Raw genomic sequence first — 18,963 nt, forward strand, 5'->3', positions numbered from 1 at the left:
AAAAAGAAAAGCAATTTTGTGCGCCTATAAAATTGTGGGCCAGACTCTTAGGGATTTCCATAATCCAGCTCCACTCTGTCCAACCTTATTTTCTATTATTCTCCAACGATATGCTGACTAAAGTAGAAAACTAGTCTTTAAAATGTGAAAGTTAGAACAAGGAATAATTACATTTTCTGCTTGTGTCCCAATCTTCAACATGACTAAACAAACAGTAATATTGTGAGTTTAGTCAGAAGTGAGATCCACTAAGCTTTAGTGAAGACAGCCAGGGAAGCCAAAGGTACACAGCCCACCTTACCTGAGACTGAAGAGGACATTTCCATCAGGGTATACGCGCAGCATTATGTTCTCCACAGTTGTATCATGAATGAAGGATCTTTTAGAGTGGACAAAAAAGATGTCAGGCACCCAGATCTTTTTGATCAATCTATGATCAAAGGTCATGCTTTTGTTTGTTGTGCTAGGAAAGGAGAGCCTCTCATCTTTCCAGTAATGTCTGAGATAAAAAGTCATTGTAAAGTCCTAGGCAGAGAGAAAAAGAGACAAGTCAAAGCCAGTAGGACTATGGTTCAGGATGATCAATTAATACCATTAGTCCTAGACTGATTGGCATGGGTATTAATGACCTATAAAGTGAATGGCTTATATTGTATTTTCAGGAAGATTTAGGATGAAGCCAGTGATCTTGAATTGCAAAGCCTCCCCTTCACCTGGAATCTGGCGAATATTGGATTTCTAGGAACCAGAGAGAATTTGAATTGGGGAAGGGAAGCCAGGTTATAACTGGAAATATATCTTCATAAGCGCTGGTAAATTCATTAAAGAGATCTTGGAAGTAAAGGGTTTGGAACTACATGGCCCAGTATTTTATTTTGACTTATTGTTTCTTTGTATATAAACATTTACCTTTATAATGATTTCTCTATACATAAATTCTTTTTTTTTTTTTTTGTTAAAGAAGCCCTGACCCCAAGTTGAATAAACTACAGTCCCACAAAAATGGATACAGCATTTATTAGAGTTGATCATAGAAAGCATGCTGTCAGAGATCCCGAGATGGAGACAATGATTTTCCTCAGCTTGAGAGAGAGAGAAAGAATACCAAGAAATGGTGGTTCTCAAAATCTAATGTGCAAAAGACTTACTTGTGAATCTGTTAAAACAGCACATTCCCCAGAAGCTAGTATTCTGAGATTCTGACCCAAAATGGCTCAGGGAACTGGATTCTTAGTGTGTAACCCAATTGTGAAGAGATAAAGATGGTGGATGGGCAGAGCAATATTAGCATTATTTTATTAGGAAAAAAAAATGGTTGGTCAATACTTTGAGCTTTGTTTGGCTCTCAGATGCTACATTTAACATCTTGTTTGTTTGAACAAAAACTCCCCCAGCTACATCCAAGTCACTGGGTGTGGATGATGATGATATGTTTCACCTTGCACAACTGTTTACTTCTTACTAACATTTATTTCTCAACAATACTCAAATTATTCTTGAACTAGCACATGAGACAGAACTTTGACATTTATTATGTAAGTGAAAGACAAAACTCAGTAAACTACAGATAAGTCACCAATTAATGATGAGTTTTTTTTTTTTTTTTTTTAAGGTTCAGAATAGAGGTACATTGTATTACTGCTCTAGGTTAATCTGGGAACATCAGACATGTGTAATTTTGAATTAGGTTGAGAGCAAATAAATAGAATGATTCATTCATTACCATAACACTGCTCTACAGGGAGTTGTGTGAGTTACTGCATGGATTGCTTTAGTAAGCATATATTTAGAATTAGGTGCTCAATCTGATTTGAGCTTATGTAGTCAAATAGCAGACATTGATTGGTACATTTCAGTGACACATCAACACCACCACTAGTGGGCACCATCACGAGAAATCAGGCTGAACACCATGTTGAGAGGAGAGTGGGGTAAAACTTCAAGGAACTGAAAGTGAATTCAGGGTGGGAAGATGAGAAATGAGAAGAAAAAGAAGCTAACACTGGGGGCCACTGATAATTAGAAAGCATTTTCACCTTGGGCATGGAGAATCCAGTGCCATTTTAGCTGATACTGAGTCCCATAGCTCATCTTATTCAGGAGAGAAGGATGAGGCCTAGTTTTAGGGGCACTGGGGTGGGGACAATGAGATTTTAGATGCAGACAGGGTCATTCAGGGATAATTTAGAGATTATGCCAGCGAAGAGGAAAAAAGTACTTGTTCCTGGAGTACAACAGACTCAAGAAAATGTTGGTGGAAGGTGGTTTTGGTCAAGGAAGAGCCAAAACTTTCTAAACAAGAAAATTTTGAGTGAGAACTATTGGTGTTATTCCCTTTAGGAGTAGGGTGGTTAAAATGAAGGAAGTTTCATAGTGAAACTTGAAATAAATACTGAATTCAATAATGATAAGGTCTATAAAAACATTAACTGAAGTTTGAAACAAATATAACAAATATTTGTTTGTTTAGAATTTGCTGGAATTTTTATATGTTCTATAATTTTTCATTCAGTTAGTCAATGACTAGATGGAGGAATCACTATAAATAAAAATATTAATTACATATATAAAAAGATTACTGATCTTCCAATTTCATAGATTTATATTTTCTAGGTCTGGTTTCTTAAAGAGATTTCCTACCTTTTTTTTTTTTTTTTTTTTTACATTTTATCTTTAACTGTAGTATTTACATAAAGTAACATATAAAATCTAAATTCAAGCAGAAAGAAGTGAATACAGAGCAAAGTAACTGCAACTCTATGAAAAATACATATTAGTAACATACATAATTAAATTGGTTTACTAAGACACCAGTGATTTTGACACTATTCTCTATCCTTTCAGGAAAAGACCAGTATCTCAGAGAAACTTACCATGTTAACCTCTGAAATGCTGTCAATGCTTTCAACCTGGACATCTATACCTACTGGCACTGGAGACCCTTCAAAAAGAAGAATGAATGATATATTGAGAAATCATTAAAATTATTTTGGAAATGTTGAAGCAGAGATAGAACAATGTTGTAAGTGAATTAATTTAAAAAAATTTAACAATAAATTTCTCCATTATCTATTGATATATTATTATATAGTCAATTACAATAAAAAGGCATGTGTAAATAAATGTTATTTCAATAAGCATTGCACATTTGCTTAGAAACAACTCAATATTTTCCTTCTTATAGTATACTCAGAGTATAGAAGTAGCAAGTCCAATTTTTGTTTTTTGTTTTAGCTAGCAGCGATTTAAAATGGAACAATGTTTCAAAACCATGTCCAAGAGTGTATAGAATTATGTATTTTCGATTGTAAGGATCATATTTTATAGTCAGGGACTGGAGTAGTCCTGGAGCTCATGACTCTGAAAATGTTGGAGCCTTTTCTCCCTTGCCAGAAAATCAGCTTCTTTCATTTGGCAGGGCGTGGCAGGCTAGATAAGATACGGTAGATAGAACAGTGCTAAGCAGGGATGCCACACATTCACAATAGTCTCTTTGCAGGACGTCAGTAACCATAATCTGCAGTTGGGAGGAAGCAAACATCCTTAGAAATGTGTTTGATGAGAATGTATTGCAAGTCAGAATTGGAGAAAACTCAGACAAGTGCCAAGATTTATTTGAAGTTGGGTCTCAATAAATCCAGTTCATGGGTCCTGAGAATATGGATGACAATGCCATAAGAGAATCTAGACCAGACCGAGACCAAGGTGTTTCCTTGCTACACCTCACCAAGGGTTTCATCAGTTCCTGTGTGAGGGTAAACCAATGATAACAACTTTCTTCTTTAGTACTGTGCATGGAATTTGGTGTATATATGTTAAATAATTCATATGTTTATACATGTAGTCTTCATATGTTTTCTTTTCATAGTAACCAATTCTCAATGAAATTTTATTGTCTCTGTAGAATTAGACATTTAGATAATCAGTCCACTCCTGACGAGAAGATGATTCAGTGCTTCTTACAGAGCACTTATTTTATGAAAAAAACCTGTGAACAATTTGCATGTAGAGTCTTGTGACTTGTAAGCAGAGCCTAATTGCTAATGACTATTCCTGCAAGACTGGGGGAAGTCATATAACATCACCACACATGGAGATATTCATGCACCAATGAAAAGCACTAGACCCTCAGGGTTGTTGGAAGACTGGTCTGGGGTAAAGAGTGGGGCAAAAACATGGCTTGTCTATTAGGAATGGATTCCTGGAAACATTATTGATTTCTTTCTTTATCCATTCAATTCTATTCTTGGGGGAATGAGCGCTTCCGTTTTGAAGAAAAGTGCCCTCAGATGCCATCTGACTTCATTTTTGGCTCTTCTGGACTTCATGCCCAAGTGTACCTTACTTTGGGGTCTAGGAATCTATATATTCTCAAGGACAGTGTGAGGGGGAGGGCCCTGTAAAAGCAAGATGTAAAATTACAGAATTTTGGAGCTGGCTATCATTCCAAATACCATTCTTTTTACAGATAAGGAGCTGAGTCTTAGAGAGAGGGTAGTAATAAAGCAGATGGATTAAAATCATGGAATTTCTAGCTGCTAAACCTGAGTTAAAGCCAAAACTTCCATAATCCTTTAATTTCTCCAAGTCTCAGTTTGCTTATCTGTAAAATAGGGGAAATAAATCTATGGTACTTACCTACTAGCCTTGCTGTGAGACTAAATGTTCAAACATCTTACCGACCAAACTGTCTAGCATTGGTTGGATCAGTAATGCGTAGAACACCACCAACAATAACAATTTCACAAATACTCACATTAATACCATATATAAAGCATTTGGAATATAGTGAAAATAAGGAAACATTAGCCATTATCATTATGTGTTAATTTCCCAGGAGCAATACGTAGGTAGTAGCACACACAATTGTAGTCTTTTTTATATACATAAAGATAGACCATCAGTCTTTTTTTATCCATGCTGGGATAAAGATTGTTAAATAACAGTCATATATATCTTATGTGTATAGTGCACTTAAAATACATGATACAATATATTATCTCATATTACCATTACAGCCATTTGTTAGGTAGGTAGGTAGAACCCATATTAGCTCCATCTGACTTATGATGTAACTCACTCGGAGATGTTAGCAGCCTTGCCTGAAACCCAAGGCTAGTTAATGAAGGAACACATCCAGTTCCCTCTGGCTCCCAGACTAGCCCTTGTGCTTGACAAACATAGATTCCATGGGTAGCTTTCACAACGTCAGCTTTTGTCTTGACTCAGGAACCAGGATCTAGACGCTCAATTGATTTTATTTTAAAGGAACAAAGAAATCATCATTTCTAAGACTGAAACCAAAATCCCTCGGTGATGAGAGATGTAAAGGGTAGGAAAAACATAAAGAAAATGAGCTGCAATTTATAACCCAAGTTAAACAAAAAGTTCCCCTAAATTTATATCCTCCTGTTTCCACATAATGAGTCAATTAATCTTCTAATGCTTTATAAAAGTAAAAAACACTGCAGTAGCAGCTGGTTTTAATGTTAAAGCTAATTAGGAAAACACATTAAGGCAGGAGAAGTGCTGAAGTTACATTTAGCTCAAGAGGAAAGAAGTATGTGCGTGTGTTTATATTATGGACAAGTATAAAGAAGAAGATAAATTAAGCCTGGCTTGTATATCCTGCAGCCTGATTTCCTGGGAAGGCAGCTTTAAGAGAACAGAGAAATGGGTCACTGGTAGAAGCTGTTCCGACTAAGACAAGATATGGTTAAGGACTGTTTTTCACAGAACTACCAGGCTGACAATTCTGCCTGAATTTATGGATTTTTCTGCCTGAGCTGACTGAACACATAAGACATTTGGACACCATTTAGCCCCAGTCTATGATTGTCAGAAAAATTTCTTCATCGTGGGATGATTTGCCACCTGCCACTAAGTAGCACGTTTCAATTGCATTTTTAATAACCCCACAATGTAGCCTCAGGAAAAATAATTGCTTTTTAATAAAGCATTCCCACTCAAAATCACATCTTAACATGTATCTTGAACAGATCAAAAGAAGTGGAAATTTAAGGTCAGTTTTATGTTTTTCTGGGGGACCAGGATGATCTAGGGGAGGGAGAATGAAGATTTAAGTGTTTTAAGGTAAGAGCAGAAAGTCCTCCTCCAGTCCTCTGTCCCAGTGTCTCTCAAATTGTAAAGTGGATTCAAATCACCTGGGGATCTTATTAAAATGCAGATTTTTATTCAGAAAGCCTGAGCGTGGGGCCTGAGCTTCTGTATTTTTAACTAACTCCCAGGTGATTCTGCTGCCAGTCCTTGAACTACATTGAGTGATAAAGCCTTTCTAGAGTGCTTGTTTCAAGGTCCAAATTCAAGGACAGCCATTTTTCTTTCAATCTTTCTGGCTTTCAGTGGTCTCAAATAGACCCACATAACCCTTTCTTCTAAGATAGGAATTCATTTAATTGAGGAACCTAAAGTGACAGGAATTAAGGCGGTTTTTGGTACCGGTGTTGAAGAGGTACATCATTTTGAGCTTCTAATTGCTGTTCAGGGGAGGCCAGGTCCAAGCCATTTCTGTGCCACTGGCGCCCTCTAGTGCCTGAAAGGCCCACGGCGGGGCAAGTTTATCTTCGTAACATTTTCTCCAGCTAAAAGTTGGTAGGAGAAACTTTAGAAACTTTTTATAGAATCATGGACACCAAGGAACAGAATAATTGCGTGATGGCTGTAGAGTATATGGCTCAAACTTTGGGCAAACTTTCGTTGGGGGAAAGAAACGGTCTGTTGGGAATGGTAGCTGAGGGCTCAGGCATTTTGGGGAGAATTCTGGTAAAGAAGACATGTCTGAGGAGCAGTGATGTTGAAGAAAACAAGATAAAGGAGCAGTCCCGGAAGTAAACACAAACACATCTTTAAACCTGATTAATTGCGAGGCTTCTAAACGCTTAAATTAAGTTTAATAAGTGTTAGAAATACTCTGGAAAACCACAAGATGAAATGCCCCAAGATTTAATGTGATGCTGAGAATCTAATTCAGCAATTATCAAACGTGGTTCTCAGACCCGCTGTATCAGCATCATCCAGGAGTTGATTAGAAAAACACATTGTTGGCTCCACCCAGATCTGGGAGTTGCCACCTGGGTGTAGGAGTGGGGCTCTGCAATCTGTTGTTAAGAACCCCTCCGGGACTTTGATGCTTGTTAATGTTTTAGTCAGGAACCTAATAAAATCAAAGCCAGACCCTCAGAATTGCAAGATTCCACGAAATTAAAAAACAACAAACATCCCTCAACATCACAACTCCTGACCTGCTGTTTTATTTTACCTGCTAACAAGTGAGTTCTCTGAGGTACCTGCATGCCTGCTGTGCATCCCTTGGTCATAACCACAAGAGATCCAGTGCCACAGGTGTTACCTCACTCTGAAAACTTAAAGTATGAGTTGTTTATGAAAAAGCTGCACCTGTCCTATAGCTGAGCCCCCCCCCCCCCCCACCTCCCCGCCCCTTCCTCAGCCTCACAGTCACTTCTGCTATAGCCGCACCTAGTAGTCTGGAAAGTTGTTAGCTCAGGCAGGTGGAGACTTAGGTCAATGACAGAAGCCTCAGGATGGACTGAGCAGTAAGGCGGAGAGTTCAGATTCACTGCTTGATCCCAGCACATCTTGTGGGTCTCTGGAAAACTTGGTACCCTCAGGGATACAACTGGATTCACATTAAGCAATCTGAGGGCAGGAAAGACTTTGTTCCAAGTATGTCCTTTTAGGGAGTCCTTCGGTCCTGCTTATCTGCCCTTGCACCTTGGTTGTACCACATATTGGTGTTTCCATGGCTTTGAGCAAATCTCCTAAGCTCTCTACGCCCCAGTTTCCACACTGGAGTATTAGGGATCATGATCGTGCCTACTCACGAGGCACTGGGAAGGTGGAATAAGTTAGGGCATTAACAGGCTCAGCCCAGTGCCTGCATACTCCAACATTCTGGAAGGTGCTGGAAGTAATAAAAAGAAAAACCTAAACAGAGGGTTTCATAGGAAGTCATGGCATTTGGTGTGTTAGTCCTTTCACCAAAGCCAGGCATTCAAGCTCTTAAAGTTATTCAATAAGATATTATGGCTATCATCACAGAATCCAATTTAATTGAAGAATAAGTTGCTGTATAGGCATGATCTACTCACTATTTACCAAACACACACTATTTGTAATTAGTAAATAGTGTGGGTACATACTAGAGACAATTATCTATCTTTTTTGATCAATTTAAAATTTATCAATTTTTCTCATTCAAGAGAATATCATTGTGGTTTTTTTTCTTAATTGATGGTCTTGTGTTTTGGTCTTAATTGCTTCAAATTTTTGACTTCACTTTCACAGTGCAAGGGATGGCGGCATTAGAGTTTTGTAAAGAGAATACTTACCTCCAAATCCAGGTCTCATTGCAAAGTCGTGTTCCTCTATATGGAGAAGTTGCTCGTATTGCAGGAGCCATGCTTTGGTACTGTCATCTTTCCTCATTCTGGCTTCTTGTTTGTTATCCCTCCAAAAAAGGGAAAATACTTTTGAGATATACATGTTCTGGGTAATTTAATTTAGATTAGCCTTCTGCATTCAACTTGGTATCCTCTGAAATATAACCATTAAAGCTCATTTTCTCAGCTTATACTACACATAACTAAAGAGCTGAAAACATTTACTCTTTATTTATATAATGGTGGGCAGGTAAGGTAACCCAAAATATGGAGCATCTTAGGTGATAAACCAAGTCTGGATGTAAAGCACTGGCAGGTAATGTTTCTCAGAATATAGGTTTTTAGACCAGGAAAACCTTGTCACTACCACCTTGGATTCACGCATCCCACCCCAAATCTCTTAAACCAGAACCCAAGGCAACAGGGCCTAGGAATCTGCATTAAACATGTTACTTAAGTGATTCTTGGGGCCACCAAAGTCAAATGACTTCTGCACTAAGACAGTAAAACAAAAACAAAGATAAAAACAAAAACAACAAAATTGTTGCAAAATTGTAGACTGATGAAAATAGTGTTTTACAAAGACAAAATGAGCAGAAAATGTGCGTGCAAGTTGAGATAAGAGCAGAATGTCTGTAGTAGGTTCTAGAACCTGAGGGATGGCACTGGGAATGGAGAGGAATCCAGAGCAAAAATGGATGGATTTAGCATTGTACTTGGTTTTGTATTTGGATTGTACTTGACGTCCGGTCCAGTTATGAAGTAGGTGAAGTCAATTTTCATCTACAGTTCTTTGGGGTAAAGGCAAAGTGGGGTGTGGTCTCTTGGGTGTCCTCCCCACCACACTCCCTCCCCTCACCCCCAGAGTCTGATCTGGGAGTTATTCTGTTACTCCCTGGGTCTGTGAACTTGGAAAAGTTGCTGAATCTCCTTGACTCATTTTTGGTCCTGTGATCCAGACTTCGTAGTGGTTTGCTAAGTGTGGAGGCAGGATGTTCGTGGAAACACAGCTCCTCTGGAAGTGGAGCAATCCTCTTGTCCCAGGTGCTAGCAACTCTGCTCAGCTCCTTCCTGAGGAAGATGCCTGCCAACCTCACTGTCAGCAGCAGCAGCTGAAGCAATAACAAGCCAGACACTGAGGGGTCTACTAAGTGAATTGCAGTTACTCTGAATTCCTGATATGCTTTTGCATTCATAAATGTCTTCTCCAGAAAGCATGGTGAACTTTAATGGAAGACTTGTAGATGCAATTTCTTAGCTCAATAAAGTGCCTGTGATGGTGAGAATTTCACATCCTGAAACAGCTGGATGAAGAAATATGTCTAGGCTTATGGGCATCTATCACCATCCAGGATGGTTTTTCAATAGGAAAGTTTCTGGTACACACCCTCAAAGATTTATTTTTGCCTTTGAGAGAAATGGGGGAAGTTGGAAGACGAAATCTGTCTTGGGTAGAAGACAATGAGTTTGATTCTATACATATGAAACCATTATATCCTACAAATAACTGAATACACAGAACTATTTCTTCCAAGGATCTCAAATTAATTAGAACATTTCTTTTCAGGAGCAAGAGTGAGCTATTTATTGAAAAAGTAATAGCAGCTAATATGTTTATTAAATGCCTACTATGTTCAAGGTTTCATGCCAGGATATTTGGTAAATATTAAATATTATCTTCTTTGGCATGCATTTGAATCACCTGGCTTGCTGGGACACATGCCCAGAGTTTACATTTATAACAATTTTTTAGGAGAACCACTGGTCTGGAAAATAGTAGACATATAATCAAAGCTAGCTAATTGTTACTATCTTAGGAAAAATAAAATGTGAATTTGATGAAAACTCATGAAAATATGTGAACTCTTTGGTAATATAATACAACTAAATGGTCATCACTCATGTGTCTTTTCAGAGCATACATTTTCAGAAGCATCATGAGATTGGAAAGGATCAATCTTAATTAAGAATCACCAGAACACTGAACACAGAGCCTCTTAAGAAGCACACTCTTGGCAGTACCGAAAGGACACACACCTGTTCTTACTTCAAGGGCTCTTTTGATACACAGTGAGATGTCCCATACCTATTTATCTTTTACTTTATCTTTACCTTGCCTATTTTGCAAAAAGAATTATGTGGCTTATATACCCTCTAAAAGAATTTTGAAAACCTATGTACTCATACATTTAAAAAGATGTCTATAATTTTCTCATTATAAAATTTAAATTTACTCAAATATTGACAAATATTGATAATTTAAAAGAAAACTCATATTCCTACCCTTAATCTATTCAATGACTCTACATATTCACATTATACATTTAAAAATACATGAAATGGGGTGCCTGGGTGGCTCCAGTTGATTAAGCATCTGCCTTTGGCTCGGGTCTTGATGCCAGCCCACACTGGGCTCATCAGGGAGTCTGTTGCTCCCTCTCTTCTCCAACCCCGCCACTCGTGCTTGCTCTCGCTCTCTCAAATAAATAAAATCTTTTAAAAAAATACACAAAACAAACTTCTCTTTAAAAATAAGAAATTTTCTATTACTCTTTGCTTTCTTTGAACTTGTATTTCCATTTTATTTTCTTTATAGAATTCTATCATTTCACATATTTCTTTGCAAGAATATATGCATTCACTTTGAAATGAATTCTTAGCATCTATGACTTACAAATGAAGCAAAATATAACTCATATAAATGTTGATACTTATGAAAATTATGAATGAAATCTATTAGAAAGGTATTTCTTAATGAAATGATTGTATATTTTCCCTAGTTACATCATGTATATGGATATTACTTCTTGCTATAATGAAATCAGATCTAGCATAAATTATATTCCCATTCTTTACTTTATAGATGAAATTATTAAAAAAAACTTTTACATAATGAATTTTGAAGAAATTCTGTTTCAGCATTGTTTCAGCAATAACTTAATTAAATTCTTTCTTACTTTCCAAAACTCACATTGTGATCTATCATCCATAATTATTTCTAGTGATTTGTAACCTGACAAATTAATTAGGTTCTTCGATTTTATTAAAAACAAAGAAAAGGAAAGTCACCCAGTTTGGAAGACCATGTGTTATTTACACTAACGTCATGCACTACCAATCAACAATAATATTTATAATGATCTCTTTGTACCTAGGAGGATTTTATATTCAGGAAGAGGGAGAGGTATGCCTTTATTTTGCCAAATGAGACAGAGCCATCATGAAGGAGACTGCAGTCAAGTTTTCAGGTAGATTAATTCTAAGAAAGAGGTCAGAGGAAGTCAAAGATCCAGAAATTGATTGTTTTAAAACTATCTGTGTCCACATGCCCCTCTGATAGCTTGCATGTACCTTTAGGAGTATAGATGTCCTGCCATGAAGACCTTGGCTTATAAAATAAGATATGCATAAAAATTAATAAAGTGAAGACCAAAATAGGACAAAGGCAAGAGAAGCAAATATGCCTAATAAGGGGGTTAATAAATGATGGAGCACCAGGTTTAGCTCAGAACTTTCTGGTCTAATTCAATATATATATATCACTTTAAACTACTTTGTGTCTCCTGCCCTCTCCCCTTTTCTAGAAAAAGTAATTTCATTTTTAGTAGCTACTGAAAGAAGGTTTTTGGATAACATCTGAGAAGAGGATCTTCTAAAAGGCTCAGTGCTGATAGAGTTGAGCAAAGAAATCTCAGTTCACGGAAGAGTCTTACATGAGAACTGTCAATCTTTGTCTTTGCCAACAAATACTGAGGAAGAGTAGGTGTAAGTCTTGTAATAGTCATCGCTTCTAGCTTTGAGTAGAGTCTTTTCCTTCCTGGATGAGACAAAGGAAACCTATTTCCATGCTCTCCCTCTTCTTGGTATCAGAAACTCTAATTTTGTGATTAAGAAAGAGGGGGAAGAAAAGACTGGATTTTGAGTGGATTCAGAGAGATTAAGGGAGTCTTTGAGGAGGATTTGTTATGCAAAGAATTAAAAAGTACTAGAGCCAGATGAGGAAAAGTAAATACATCTAAGTCATTCTGAGGCATTGGGGTTAAATAAATGGAATGACAAAACTCATTTTAATTGAGACACTAACACTCAGCAGGTTATTTACAAAGCTGCTTTCCCAAGGGTCTATATATTTAATTTACTAGGATGAAACTAGTTGAAAACAAGTAAGCTGACATGAATAGACTATTTACCCAAGGAAGAATATAATTAACAAGCATATTAAAAAAAATGTTTAATCTAGGAGTGCCTGGGTGACTCATTCAGTTAAGCATCTGACTTTTAATGTCAGCTCAGGTCATGACCTCATGGTCCTGGGATCTAGCCCAGTATCAGGTTCTGGTCTCACCGTGAGTCTGCTTAGATTGTCTTTCTCCCTCCCCTCCTGCCCCTCCTCCTGTGTGTGTGTGAGTGCACCCACTCTCTCTTTCTCCCTCTCTCTACTAAATAAACCTTGAAAAAATAAAAATAAAAAACATGTAATGTAGAGAGTTAACAACAAGATATCAATTAAGAACAATACCATTTTATACCTATTAAATGAGCCCCAAACACAAAATCTCAGTAGCCAACCATGTTAAAACCATGTTAAAATGGTATGACAAAATGGAAACATTTACACTTTGTAGGTGACAGTGCAAATATTTGCAAAACCCTTTTAGAAATAAATTTCAAGTGCTATGAAGATAATTCATATGCTTTGACTCATAATTCATTTCCCGGAATTTTGTAATTTTTATTGGTACAGGGAAAACTACATGCATGAAAATATTTCCTGCTGTGATTCACAGCAGTGCAAAACTGAAAATAAACGTTCAAGAATAATTGATCCTTTAATTCAAAGTGATATTATGGAGTGATTAAAATTACCAACCATTATAATGACCATGAAACAATGTAGAAAGTGATGAAGTTAAAAAAATACAAAATAGTTTCTATACACTAATTTTAAACATGAAAAGTTATGGAGCTATAGGAATAAGGATTAGAACTTGGAAAAGGGAGAACATAATTGAGATTCTTTGTGTTGTTTCCATGTAAAATTCCGTTACTGAATTTGTATAATAAATGCTTTATAAATTATCTGGAACAAGCTGAACCTGCCATCTTGGATCTTTTCCAGAGAAGGGTTCAGGCACCACTCTCCGCCTTATCATTCCAGAAGCATGTCCTGCTGCTTAACATGGAGGTTTTTTCTTTTTTTCTCTCTCTCACTGGAGCTCTGTTACGAACCAATACACCAAAGGAATCCAGTAGTCTCAAATAATGTGTAGGCAACATTTAAAAAACTCTTTGCGTAGATTTATTATTTTCCTGTTAAAAATACTAAATGAAGCAAAAATGTCCTAATGGGCTACATAGATGCAAATCTATGAATGCAATAAAGTAGGAACATAAGGTGATCCAGTTTTTGATCACTAGGACCACCTTCATACTTCTGGATCTGATGCTTATATCTAGGTCCCTGAGGCTTTTGCATTTTCTTAGGGAGGACATGGTGCATTTTATAGAGCAAGTCTTGTGGCTTTGACTGAGCTGTTCCTGAATTCTCCAATTCTGGAAAGACATACCTGACTTTAGTCAATGTACCGTCTCTTATAAAGGAAAAAACCCCATACAGAGAAACATTTCTGTGGAGGAGCCACCCAGAGAGAAGGCCCCATTTGAGATACGACAGTTTCTATATCTTACTTGGGTCTCTATCTAATCATGAGCTCAGTGATAAGGCCTCAGTTTCCCTATCTGTGAAATAAGCAAATTACCAGTTTAAGAGCTGGTCTGCAGGAATTTTTTTTTGTATAGCCCATATGTTATATTAAATTGGAAAATTTCACATGAAAATCTTACTTTCCTGCATCTTTTACAAAATCAAAGAATCTGGCAAGACCGGGGTCAAGTTTTCTTGCAACAAGAAAAGGCTGGACATGACCAGCTATGGGCTTCAGAGGAGCACTCTGTCTGTAGTTGGCCCAACCTCTACCACTGCCTTCTGTCTTCCTTGCAGGAGCACTTGAACTTGCCATCCCTAGGACCATCCCTTTATGTTAGATTCATGGATGTGCTGGTAAATGTTTAGCAAGTTGTTCTCCGGGAGCACAAAAACAAAAACAAAACCAAAAAAACCCCAGCCCTATTTTTAATGTTTGCTGATTTCCATAATGTCAATACTTCCATGTGGCTGATTTCAAGATACTGACATGACCAAGATGTGCATACGGCATAGTGTAGTGCTATAAAATATAACACAACATAATGTAATTTAACATGATTTAATGTAATAGATAGGATATCTATCTTACAGGCAGGATAGAATGAAAGAATGAGGTAATGGTAAAATATAGTAAAGGAATAAGGAAGTGGTGAGTTTTAAGTATTTATTACCTTTTTTTTTTTTTAAAGATTTTTAAAGATTTTATTTATTTACTTGACAGAGAGAGAGAGAGAGAGAGAGAAACAACAAGCAGGGGGAGCAGCAGGCAGAGGGAGAGGGAGAAGCAGGTTCCCCGCTGGGCAGAGAGCCTAATGTGGGGCTCAGTCCCAGGACCCTGAGATCATGACCTGAGCAGCCACTTAATCCACTGAGCCACCCAGGTGCCCCTTATTACCTTTTAAAGAAATAATTATTTAATTGTATGTTTATAAATTATACACATAGTTTAATTTTTAATGATGTTTATTTTCAACAGCTAGCAAACAGATTTCTTGGAAATGGTAACACTTGGCTCTTGCCAGCCAATATAGGCTGACTCTAGCACTATTCTTGAGGCCAGAGACACTGCATCTTTCCCCTAACATCCTTAATCCCCGACTAGGCACTTGGCATATAAAAGGGCACTCAATACAACTGTTGGAAGAATGAATAAATATTCAATGAGTCTATATGCCTAATCCTCTTTGTATCACCAGGGAGCCAAATCTCTTCCCTAGGCAAAACAGGGACATTTATCACCAGCCAAAATTTACTTTATTCGCCAATTCCCCTTCTTCTCCTGTTTTGTTTTTAAGAAACAAAAGGTATCTTTAGGTAAACAATTTTCACAATATTTGGATAAAAAAAGGAATATTTGGGTAAAGAGTAAGATGATATTCTGAAAGAAAATAATTAATAACAAAGCATTTAAGGGACTGATTGTATGAAAACCAGCTCAAAATAATACACAGGAATGCCAGGTTATGTAAATACATCCACTTCATAGTTTTTAAAGAAAGATCATGCCTTTTTTCAATGTTCATTCTATTAGTTCTCTTGTGTTATAAGAGAATGGATTATTAATTAACTAATTCATTACTTACTTAGTTATTGATAATCAGATTGGGTGAGAGCAAAGAGCCTCACAGTATTTATTCACATATTAAGGTCTGAAGAATCCTGGGCTCCTTACTCTAGAAACTACCCTAATAGAGTAACTTCTGTGTTTTTGTCAAAAATGCCTTCAAATCTGCATGAGAGACTGGCAAGTGACAGCTAGGAAATTGGCTGGCTGGATTACTGGGTTCACTCAGGGAAAATGATGGCTTTCATTCTAAGTGGCTACTTTTGAACCATGGTGATGGTTTATTCAATCCTTATTGCCCTAGACGATTTTTCTCTGAAGAACAAAAGACACTAATAGAAATTTCAAGTTATATTCTAGCTTGTTGCTGAAAGGGGTACCTCACTTAGGATATGGAGAAGTGAAAACACATGTTTGGCCCCAAGAAGCAGACACCCTGAGATTCCCTCTTCATTTAAATATGGTCTAACAAGGATACCTCCAATATAAGAACAAAAAAATTTGTACCTCACCACAAAGAACTGACGTTCTCCTCTTGCCCCTTAAAGAACACCTAAAAGACCACACATAGTAGATGTTTCTGCAGCAACTCTTTATTCATAGTGGGTCTGTGTGATGTGTTGGCTCCTATGACAATCTCTCTTTTCCTCAGTCTGGTGGTGTAACCTTATGCTCCTCAAATACTGCTCCCCTAACTGTCTTGAAGAAGACTCAGAAAGTGGCTAAACTGGACAAAACTTCTTATTATCTCAGATCCGAGCGTGGGAAAAAAATGCATGGGAAAAGAGTGTGAGAGGTGGCCCTTGATTTTTTTTTTAATTTGGTTCTTGATTTTTAAGAGCAGAGCAGAAATCAGGAGCCTAGTAAATTTTTCCTGCCTACCCCCTCACCTCCCAGTCGCTTCCTTGTTTCTGGTCATCAAACCTGAGGCTTCACAAGGATTTATTAAAATTTCATGTTCATTTCCCTGATCTTATTGGGAGTGCTTCATAAATATTCAAGATTAGAGGGCAATCTGGCTGAAACAGCTGTCACCTCATTCATTGCCAAGGTTGGCTGGGTGACGTAACTCACCTAAATTCCTCAATTTCCCCTCCTGGGTATTTTTCAAAGTATTGCACTTGGTGAAAAGGAGAGACTTCCCCCAAGGCAAGAAGTCACTTTTTGGCTATTAAAGGCACTTGTGTGGGACCCCTGGTACTAAAACCCATGGGTAAAGCAGGATGAACGCTCTACCAGCTCATGTGCCTTTGCTAGCACGTGTGCACATGCTCTCAATTATTCATGGTAAGATAATAATGATAATATATTGACATTCAGGGTAATATTTCAAAGGTATTAAAACTCACCTTGGAAGGCAACAAATGGCTTTAATGCTTTCCATTACTATGTTATCGATATATGGAACTATCCACTCTTGGAAGTCCTTGACTTTAGAAGTTGTTGCTTAGACCAATTTCTACTCAAACAAATTTGGGGAAACTTTCAACTTGTGTCATTATGGTAGTAATAAATGCATTATTCATTGAAGAAATACATTCCCTGAAAGAAGATCTCTATGTAAGCCCTTATTTTCTCCAAAAATAAGCATACAATTGCCAGAGACAGACCCAGGCTTCTGCTCTTCCTGATACTACCCAGAAGTGATTTATTTTGATGGGTGAATGCTATCTCTAGAGACAGTCACCCTCAAATATGTGATACCTGTGGAGATTTGTTTCTAGGTTTCCCATAGGTCTAAGGAAGCTGGTGCAGGAGGGCAATGACTGAGGAGAGGATATACCATGACTCTCTTACCGGGATCTTTTCATTGCAGGGGAGCACTGCGGGTGGGACTTCGTGATTTCAGAAGCAGCACATTTAACCAGCATCAGTGCGATCCAGATGCTGGTGAAGAAGACCAATGGGGAAGCCAGGATCATCTCTTCCGAAAGAAAGGAACGCAGATGGATGCAGGCAATATTGCGACCCGTAGTGCTTCTTCATGCGTCTCTTTAAAAGGAAATAGAGTGCCAAGTAAAAGGAAAAGGAAATAGAGGGCAAAGTAAAGTTATCAAGGAAAAGGGAGAGGCATTGCCTTCAATGCGGCGTCTTCTGTTTTAGTAGATTAAATAGGTTCACATCACTTACAGGCAAACATCTGTCTGGCTCATCCGCAGTTTAGGGAGAACAAAGCAGATCTTTTCATTTTCAGTTTCCATCCTTTAGTTCCTCTTTCCAGGGAAGGTTCTTAGTGGGATGCCTGATCCCCTACTCAATGAACTCTCAGCCACGGTCCTTCCTCGCAGACAAAGAAGAGAGGTTAGGCATTAAATCCCCTTAATCCAACACAATATCATTTGAATATATTTAATGATCCAGCAAAATAATATGCTTAAAAAGAACAAAGATGATTGATTTAATTTTAATTATTCATTTGAAGACCTTTTTTTTCTCCTGGCTCCCTTTTAACCAGAAATTAATCTTTCTCTCCCTAAAGGCATACAGATTGTCATAGTGCATACAAAAAATAAATTATTAGTTTTGTTGGGCAAATAATCATATTTTAAGATGATTGTGTATCCCATTGAAAGCATAAGTGGTTCAATTTAAGATTTAATATGTTAAGCAGCCTGATAAGTAAGAAAGATATTAGCATGGGCTGTGTGTAAGGAATACTGTCACTGTTAAATTATGATCATACACATTCCTATAAGTTCTCTGCACCCATAGAGTAGAAATATTCCCTGGAAACATTTCCTCTATGTATGCAAAGGTCCAAAGAATGAGTATGTCAGTGAAATTAAATTTCTCCAACAGGAATATCACAAAGTGAGCAATATAGCAACAGCTGACCTGTTTACCAGAATTGAGGAAGAATACCATTTTCTTCTCAGAGCTAGAGTCGAAGGAAATTCTTAAATTTCCTGGAATTGATTGGTCTCCTTGACACCTTGTATCCTATGATATTGCTTTGGCACATTAATTTATTTTCCTTAGGTTACATCTTCTCTTAGCCAATGTCATAAAACCTTCTTGTATGTTTCTTAGCCATGCCTATTCTCTTTAAAATATGTGCTTAATACAAAATATTACAAATAGGCAGAATGATGTAATAATTTCTTACCTCTCCCCTTAACCTCTAGGGTTTATAATCATATACAGTTAAACTATTTACAAACCTTTTGTATGTTTCAGAAACTTTAAGGAAATGGTGACCTATTATACTGTTACTTCTGCAACCTACTTTTTCTCTTAACATTTTGCTTAGAGATTTATTATGCTGATAGATA

The 18,963-nt window shown here is 37.3% G+C and overlaps 1 protein-coding gene across 1 annotated transcript in view; it reads right to left on the minus strand.

Annotated features, from left to right (window-relative positions):
• GABRR3 (gamma-aminobutyric acid type A receptor subunit rho3) overlaps positions 1-17,962 on the minus strand; it is a 45,025-nt gene extending 27,063 nt beyond the window's left edge. The window contains exons 1-5 of the mRNA XM_004773003.3: positions 17,822-17,962; positions 17,489-17,683; positions 8,370-8,488; positions 2,874-2,941; positions 302-525 (exon numbers count right to left, since the gene is read on the minus strand). Of these exons, the coding sequence (XP_004773060.1) occupies positions 302-525; positions 2,874-2,941; positions 8,370-8,488; positions 17,489-17,613 (536 nt within the window). The 5' untranslated portion in view covers positions 17,614-17,683; positions 17,822-17,962. The remainder of the gene's footprint in view (positions 1-301; positions 526-2,873; positions 2,942-8,369; positions 8,489-17,488; positions 17,684-17,821) is intronic.
• Between the last annotated feature and the right edge of the window lie 1,001 nt (positions 17,963-18,963).

Source organism: Mustela putorius, unplaced genomic scaffold (genome assembly GCF_011764305.1).
Source record: "Mustela putorius furo isolate JIRA1106 unplaced genomic scaffold, ASM1176430v1.1 tig00003834_pilon_pilon_pilon, whole genome shotgun sequence".
Lineage (NCBI taxonomy): Eukaryota > Metazoa > Chordata > Mammalia > Carnivora > Mustelidae > Mustela > Mustela putorius.